General features: G+C 40.1%; 1 protein-coding gene across 1 annotated transcript in view; it reads left to right on the top strand.

Annotated features, from left to right (window-relative positions):
• The window catches only part of DAPL1 (death associated protein-like 1), a 26,527-nt gene that overhangs the window by 11,148 nt on the left and 6,857 nt on the right, over nucleotides 1–8,522 (top strand). The window contains exon 3 of the mRNA XM_010859005.1: nucleotides 3,539–3,599. Coding sequence (XP_010857307.1) covers nucleotides 3,539–3,599 — 61 coding nt within the window. The remainder of the gene's footprint in view (nucleotides 1–3,538; nucleotides 3,600–8,522) is intronic.

Genomic DNA, 8,522 nt, shown 5'->3' with positions numbered 1-8,522 from the left:
CAAATTCCTCACTCAATTATTTAGAAAATAATGGCCACTATATTTGGCACAGCCAAAAGGCATTTGGATACTGAGGTTGTTTTCTCCCTGAATTCCTTCCCGGATAACCTTGACACAGTGTGCTTTTCTCAGAGCTAAGCAAAGAGCCATGGGCTGGATCTCTTGTACAAATGGCCCAGCCCTCTATGCCTGGGGTAAGGAAAATGGTGCCTTCAAAAAGAAGCTTATAAAGTTAGCTCCTCCAAATAGGGGCATTTCAGAGACTAATTTCAGGGTAATTTCCATAGGTGAGTTCACGAGTAATTCAAAAGGAGTAAATTAGAAGATGCTCAGATATGTCCTTAACACTTAAAATGGTAACAGTTTCAGAAAGAACATGTGAAAGGAAATAGGCTACAGAATTTCTCAGATTTTTTTTTCCATATAAAATTACTTTTTAGATCACTTTAAAAGTTTTCTTTCTTCTGGAAAGAATTTTTGTTGAGGGTTTTTCTACTTTAAAATGAAATACTCTATCTCATACATAGAGAATTCATACAATTCAGTAGCCAAAAAGCAAACACACCAGTTTTAAAACGGACAGATTTGAGCAGACATTTTCCCAAAGAAGAATCAGATAACCAACAGGTACATGGAAAGATGCTCAACATTATTAATTATCAGGGAGAAGATGCAAATCAAAACTACAATGAAATATCACCTTACATCTGTCAGAATGGCTATTACCATGAAGTCAAAAAATAACAAACTGTGGCAAGGATGTGGAGAAAAGGGAACATTTGTGCATTCTTAGTTTCTAATATAACCACTATGGAAAGTAGAATGGCGTTTCCTCCAAAATTAAAACTAGAACTGCCATATGACCCAGCTATTCTACTTCTGAATATTTACCTGAGGAAAATGGAAACACTAACTTGAAAAGATACACACATTCCCACATTTATTGCAGCCTTATTATAGTAGCCAAGATATGGAAGAAACCCAAGTGTCCATTAATGGATGAACGGATTTTTTAAAATGTGATACCTACATATATACACATATGTGCACACGCACACCCACACACTCACACAGAGGAACATTTTTCAGCCATACAAAAGAAGGAAATCCTACCACTTGTAACAATATGGATGGACCTGGAAGGTAGTATGCTTAGTGAAATAAGTCAAACAGAAAAAGACAATTAACATGTGATCTATCTTGTATGAGAAATCTAAGAAGAAAAAACCCCAGGACAACAGCAGCAAAAATCTCAAGCTCTTAGATACAGAAAGCAGATTAGTAGTTGCAAAAGCTGGCGGGGTTTGGGGGGGGGTGGGGGTGGGGAGGGGGGTTGGTGACGGGTAGAAAATGGGTGAAGGGGATCATCAGGTACAAACTTCCAGTTATAAAGTAAATAAGCCATGCGGATGCAGTGTACAGCATACTGACTATGGTTAATGATTTTGCTGTTGTTCAGTCGCTCAGTCGTGTCCGACTCTGTGTGACCCCATGGACTGCAGCACACCAGACTTCCCTGTCCTTCACCTTCTCCCACCATGACCCCTCCATCTTGGGTGGCCCTATGTGGCATGGCTCAATATTTCATTGAATTAGACAAGGATTGTTAGTGATACTGTATTGTATATTTGTAAGTTGCTAAGAGAATAAACCTTAAAACTTCTCATTATAAGAAAAAATATTTAACTATATACGGTGAGAAATATTAACTAGACTTATTGTGATCATTTTGCAGTATTCACAATATCAAATAATTATGTTGTACACCTGAAACTAATGGAATCTTTATGTCAGTGATAGCTCAATTTTTTAAAAATTTGCCCATTTGGCATTGAGTGTTTGTTTCTTCTGAATCACAAAATAATCACCACATAGTGAAAGCAAAGCTCTAAGCCCTCAAGAGTGAGAGTCACATATTATTTATCTCCTGACCCAGCATCTAGGACAGTTCCTAGAATAGAGAAAGTACTCTGTAAATGACATCAGACTGTCATTGAATTGTCAGCTGGTTAACTTTGAAAGCCTATCCTGATGTTAAAATCTGACTCAAGCATAAGCTCTGTTTATTGTGACACTCGTTATCATGCCTAGGCCAGGGACTCAGGAACTAAAGAGTCATAACTTGAAAATGGCTTTCTAGTTGGCAGCCAGTGGACAAGTCATTTTTCTCTATACCTCAGCAAGTGGGACTTACTGTTAATCCGAACATCAAGTGAACATTATAAGGAGTTGCCTAGAGAGTTATAAAGTGGTGAGTGGAACCCTCTTTAAAAATGCAATTATTTGCTGCTGCTGCTGCTGCTAAGTCGCTTCAGTCGTGTCCGGCTCTGTGCGACCCCATAGACGGCAGCCCACCAGGCTCCCCGGTCCCTGGGATTCTCCAGGCAAGAACACTGGAGTGGGTTGCCATTTCCTTCTCCAATGCATGAAAGTGAAAAGTGAAAGTGAAGTCGTTCAGTCACGTCAGACTCTTAGCGACCCCATGGACTGCAGCCCACCTGGCTCCTCTGTCCATGGGATTCTCCAGGCAAGAGTACTGGAGTGGGGTGCCATTGCCTTCTCCGAATTGTTTTCTAATAGTCATTAAAAGATGAGAATTGGACAACTGCAGAACCTAAACAGCTAGAAGTAGCTTTCTTGCGCTATTTACTGGGGATAGATATAAGTATGTGGGACTCGAAGCTTACAGAATTGGGAGGCTGTTTTAAGGAAAGACAGTATAAAATTATAAATATGAGATGGTTAGGGCCCCCTTGGAAGGAGACTGCACAATGAGAGGCCCTGGAGCTTCCCCAGCTTCCCCATGAAGTCACCTCTGTTCTTCATATCCGCTTCATGTTTGCACGGATATGATTGCTTCCTTTTCATGGACAAATATCTCTCCTTATATATTCTAGGAAAACAGCTTTTGAAAAATATATCATAGAAAATAAATTCCTAAGCATCATCAAATTTATTTTCCTTTCCTAATAACTTCTACTAACCAACCCACACATACACAAAATAGGCCAAGAGCAGAGTTCCTTCAAGAAATTACACTGGAAGCTCGTCCCTCGTTGAAACTCTGCTACAAAATAACTTGGCCTGAGAAAAGAAGTCAGACACAGAAGAGTACCTGCTATGTGGTGCATTTTACTATGTACAAACAAAGTCAAAACTAATATATGGGGCAGTAAGGCAGGGTAGTGATTATCCTTAGGGGCAGCCAGTTTGACTAGTGCTACAGGTCTGTCTGTAAATATTCACCAACCTATATGTTGATAATATGTGCACTTTTCTGCATGTATACTCTACTTTGAAGAAAAAATTTTTAAATATTAATAAATATTATTATAATTAAAATTATAATAACTTGGCCTGCAAAGCTTGTAGTTCATGGTCACACAGAGCAGGGTTTTGTGGGTTTTTTTAATCTTCCAGAAGTAGCCAAGCAGCATGAAAGCTTAAAGACCAAGTAGAAAACCATCTATACAGATCATTTAGCGTCTTTAGTGGGAAAGTTGCTGTTTCTATATGAGATTTCTTTTCATCTTCACAGTGCCACTGCAAATGTTGCCAAGATACAGACGATGGATGCCCTGAATGACACGCTGGAGAAGGTGAGCCATGGGTGAGGCAGATCACATGATACTCCTAGCCAGTTTTCACCTAGCTGATCATGCTACATGGGTGAATGAGCTGATGACCGGAATTTTTTTCCATCTCAGAGGTTTGATGTCCCTGTGAAAGAATCTGCTTTCAGTTCAAGGAACACAGAGCCATTTTGATGGGAAGAGCTGATGCTCCCGAATTCCTAGCATCTATTTAAGAAATCATTTCAAAAATAAGATAGGAAATTAATCAGAAATCATGATGCCAAATTGGCAGAACTTTACGTTGCCATCCATTTATTTCCTGGAGACCTTGGCATGTTGCTCAAATAAGGCAAACTGTGTGCTAGGAATTCAGCCCTTTTTGACCTTCCTCCCCACCACTGCTTTCCCATATGGAAATGTTTGATCTGAGGCCAGGATGGGTGGAGGGTTGCCCAATTTAAGACTGGAGGAAGGCTGGGCACTGGCTGGCTTTATCTAATAGAGTCTATTTATAAAGGTGGTCGACCATTACTATTTTTATTTCTGTATCTTGAATTCTTTCTTAGTAGCTCAGGAAACTCAGAAAGTTCTTCCTGAATAGACAGTGGTTTAATTTTGGGTTCAATAGTTTGTTTTTAAATGTTGTAAGTGATCCCAGTGAGGATCTTTATTCTACTCCTAGGGAGGGGGCAGATACACTGAATTCAGGCATTGAAGAACCACCATTTCTGTTACCCCAACATATATTGAAGGTACAGGACTGGGTGTCCTTTGTAGAAGGAAGACTTGCTGTTATTGCCAACATCGGGGGTCTGAAATATTAATAGATTAGAATGGAAATTGTGCAGCTAAACTTCTGGGACCTGTCTTTGGTACTGGCTTCTCCTCTTACTGTCTTTAAAGCCTTGAGCAAGTTATTGATCTTGCACCTCTGATTTGCCATTTGTAAGATGAGGATAAGGAAGAAATGGTTGTTGTGTGGAATCAATGAGATTCACACACAGGAATCTCTTAGAACAGTGCCTGACACATGGAAACCTGTCTGCACTCTCTGCTCTGATTAGTAGCATCCATTTTATGACAGTGCAATGGAAAGTTATGTCTGAAGCCCCTGAGGCAGGCAGTAGTACCAGATGAGATCTTGACAATAGACCATAGCTACAGAGCCTTCTCACATGGTGGGGTGTGGTTCTCCCATCAGGTAGATCAGCGGGCAGGTCATAAATGACTGTTTGCCTTCCTGACTTTAGAAGAAGGGAAGGGGTGGATGGTGATCTGCCTCTTGCATTCTCTGGCTCCTGCTGTCCAAACACCTCATCCTCAGGGGCAAGAGATACCAACAGTAAGTGGAACTGAGTGGAACAGATACATTCCTCTAAAATATGTTAACCCAAAATAAAGTGTTTAAAAAGAGTGGTCAGTAAAGGTCAATTATGCTGTACTTTAGGTATGATGCTGGAGTCTTCACTGTTTCTTAATAGACACATGTGTATATGTCTATGGCATAAAGGACTCTTTCCCTGCCAGTTAAAAATAGCACCTCTGTATTTCAAAGATAAAATAATCAAATAGCAACAACAAAAAGTTATATTTTGAAATCATAAGAAAACACAGATGGTGTGCTGTTACAAATATTTTTAACAGTAACTATTCTATATTTTAAAAACCCTTTAACACTTAGCTCAATGTGTACTGTGTGGGACTGTGTATATTACTGATTATGACAGTTTCTGGCGTCAGATGTCAGGTACCTGGGTCCTGTGCCGGCTCTGTCACTTGGTAGCTGTGTGTCTTTAGTCAGGTTGCTTCACTTTTCTGTGCTTCTATTTCCTTACCTGTAAATAGGAATGTGATTCACAGAATCCACTTCACAGAGATGTGAAAATAAAATGAGGTTATATAACATGTGCAAAGGACTCAGCACAGTGCCAGACACACTTAGCCCTCGGGACGGGTTAGCTTCTATTCCCCGGGGGAGATGTCCTACAGAGCATCACTTGGAATCCAGGCAAAGAATAAGAGACCAATCATAGAGTCCCAAGATTACCCTAAGTCACTGTATTGAATATGGAGGTTTGTGGGATCCACGTGTTCCCTTACAGCTGAGTAAAATTTTCCATAAATCCATAATTCAACCTGAAGTGTAACAGGATTTCATAATAAAGGTCAACCTGAGGTGGAAAGAACAATGCCTTTTAAAAAATAGATCTGCTGAGATCAGTGGTTGCCAGAGAGTAGGAGGAGGAGTTGACCACAAAGTGGCAGGAGGGAATTTTGAAGAGTGATAGAAAGGTTCTATATCTTGATTGTGGTGTTGGTCACAGACTGTATGCACTTAAGAAAATCCGTAGAACTGAACACTGAGGAGGGCATATATTTTACTGTGGATAAATTATTCTGTAATTTTAAATGTAAAAATTGTATGATTATTAATAAACAGTCTAATACAAAAAAAAGATGTAAAATACAGAGATGTAGATTTTTGCTAATAAATTTCCATCTGCATTATGATGACTCCCCCAACAATACATATTGTCATGAAGATCTAAGCATATATAATTGGCCTGAAGAAATATTGTAGCAGTAATGAGGGTCATAGACTCTGCATTTATTAGCATTCATTCATGCTCTCGGCTAGAATTATATCTAGTTAGTAGAACCCATGTTAATTCTCATGCCAGTTTAAGAACTTAAGAGTCCAAAACAGTGAGAGTTACAGCCCTACTCATAGGATCTCATTAACAGTTCAACCATGGCAGGAAATTTCTATCCATATACTATTCATGTCTGTGTACCCTTTTAAAACCAACCTAGATTTAAGATTTGGGAGAATGAAAAACAATTCCCCAAAGGTTGGAATTGTACAAATCTAAGTGGAAAGGAGGGCTTCCCTGATGGCTCAGTGGTAAGAACCCACCTGCCAATGCAGGAGACGTGGGTTCAATCCCTGAGTCAGGAAGATCCCCTGGAGAAGGAAGTGGCAACCCACTCCAGTGTTCTTGCCTGTAAAATCCCATGGTCAGAAGACCCTGGAAGGCAACAGTCCATGGGGTCTCAAGAGTCAGATACACCTTAGTGACTAAACAATAACAGAATGGAAAGCAACCTAAAATTTCCTGTCCCATTATTTCACCCACTCATCCCCACACAGACCTCATGACCAACTACCTTCCTCCTACTCTCCCTTCTTCTCTTGCCAATCCTTCCTACCTGTTTCAGCCATAAATAATGAAAGAATTCATGTTGCCCAGTGATGGGCCATGCAACGTGTTTATTCTTGCAGAAGATGGGTTATATAAGCTCTCCAAGCTAAAAATTTGGGAGATCTGGTCTTAGACCAAGTTCCACCTACTCCCTAGAGGTTTTTGACCTTTTAGAAGCCACATAGCTCTTCTGAGATTTATGATTGCTCATTTACTTGATTATTTTAAGGCAAAGAATAAGAGAGAATGGTACTGCCAAATATGTTAATTCTCTGGATAGTCACAGAAGTATGTTTGGCAATAGTTGTGAAGCTTCTCCCAACAGAAAAGTATCCAGTTAAGCCATTAGTAATGGGGTTGGGTTATAGTGTGGATGTGGGTGGAATGTTGAAGCCTGGTTAAATTGGGGCCACTTTTCAAGCTGCCAGCTGTGTCACCAGGCTCACAGTGAGACGTATGTGAAATGGGATCCTGGGGAAGAGGAAGCCATCAAAGGCATCTGCAAATCTAAAAAGGTTTCTCTTGTTCTGTGGATTAACATCACCATAGGAGAATCCTTGAATTTCATCGACTGAATGTTTTGTTTTAAGCACTTTGCGTAATGGGGTGTAGAAATTTAAGTGCCAACATTCAAGTTGGAAGTTAACACCCTGGAAAGATGAATGGAAGAGCTGCCAGTCTGCTAATACCACCTGACTTCAGGCTCTAAAACAAAACCTGCCACTGAGTTTCTTTCACAGCTCTAATCATAAAGACTTTTTAATATACTTCTTTGACTTTTTCTCTGAAATGAAAAATACCGGTTCTGAGGTCACAACTACCCGAGAGGAAGGTACATTCTCAATGTGGAAGTTTCTATTAATCTGCTTTTCAAGTCCAATGTTTTGCCCCTTATGGGACAGAGTTGCAGCCAGGCAGAATCCTTACACACATACTGGCCTTGAATTCTTTCTCTTATGGAGTTACCATGGTTTATTTTATCTTTTTTTTTTTTTAATTAATTTTATTTTATTTTTAAACTTTACATAATTGTCTTAGTTTTGCCAAATATCAAAATGAATCCACCACAGGTATACATGTGTTCCCCATCCTGAACCCTCCTCCCTCCTCCCTCCCCATACCATCCCTCTGGGTCATCCCAGTGCACCAGCCCCAAGCATCCAGCATCGTGCATTGAACCTGGACTGGCATCTCGTTTCATACATGATATTTTACATGTTTCAATGCCATTCTCCCAAATCTTCCCACCCTCTCCCTCTCCCACAGAGTCCATAAGACTGTTCTATACATCAGTGTCTCTTTTGCTGTCTCGTACACAGGGTTATCGTTACCATCTTTCTAAATTCCATATATATGTGTTAGTATACTGTATTGGTGTTTTTCCTTCTGGCTTACTTCACTCTGTATAATAGGCTCCAGTTTCATCCACCTCATTAGAACTGATTCAAATGTATTCTTTTTAATGGCTGAGTAATACTCCATTGTGTATATATACCACAGCTTTCTTATCCATTCATCTGCTGATGGACATCTAGGTTGCTTCCATGTCCTGGCTATTATAAACAGTGCTGCGATGAACATTGGGGTACACGTGTCTCTTTCCCTTCTGGTTTCCTCAGTGTGTATGCCTAGCAGTGGGATTGCTGGATCATAAGGCAGTTCTATTTCCAGTTTTTAAGGAATCTCCACACTGTTCTCCCTGGTGGCTGTACTAGTTTGCATTCCCACCAACAGTGTAAGAGCT

This window comes from Bison bison, unplaced genomic scaffold (genome assembly GCF_000754665.1).
Source record: "Bison bison bison isolate TAMUID 2011002044 unplaced genomic scaffold, Bison_UMD1.0 scf7180017864452, whole genome shotgun sequence".
In the NCBI taxonomy this organism is placed as follows: Eukaryota; Metazoa; Chordata; class Mammalia; order Artiodactyla; family Bovidae; genus Bison; species Bison bison.
This window is presented reverse-complemented; position numbering and strand designations above follow the sequence as displayed.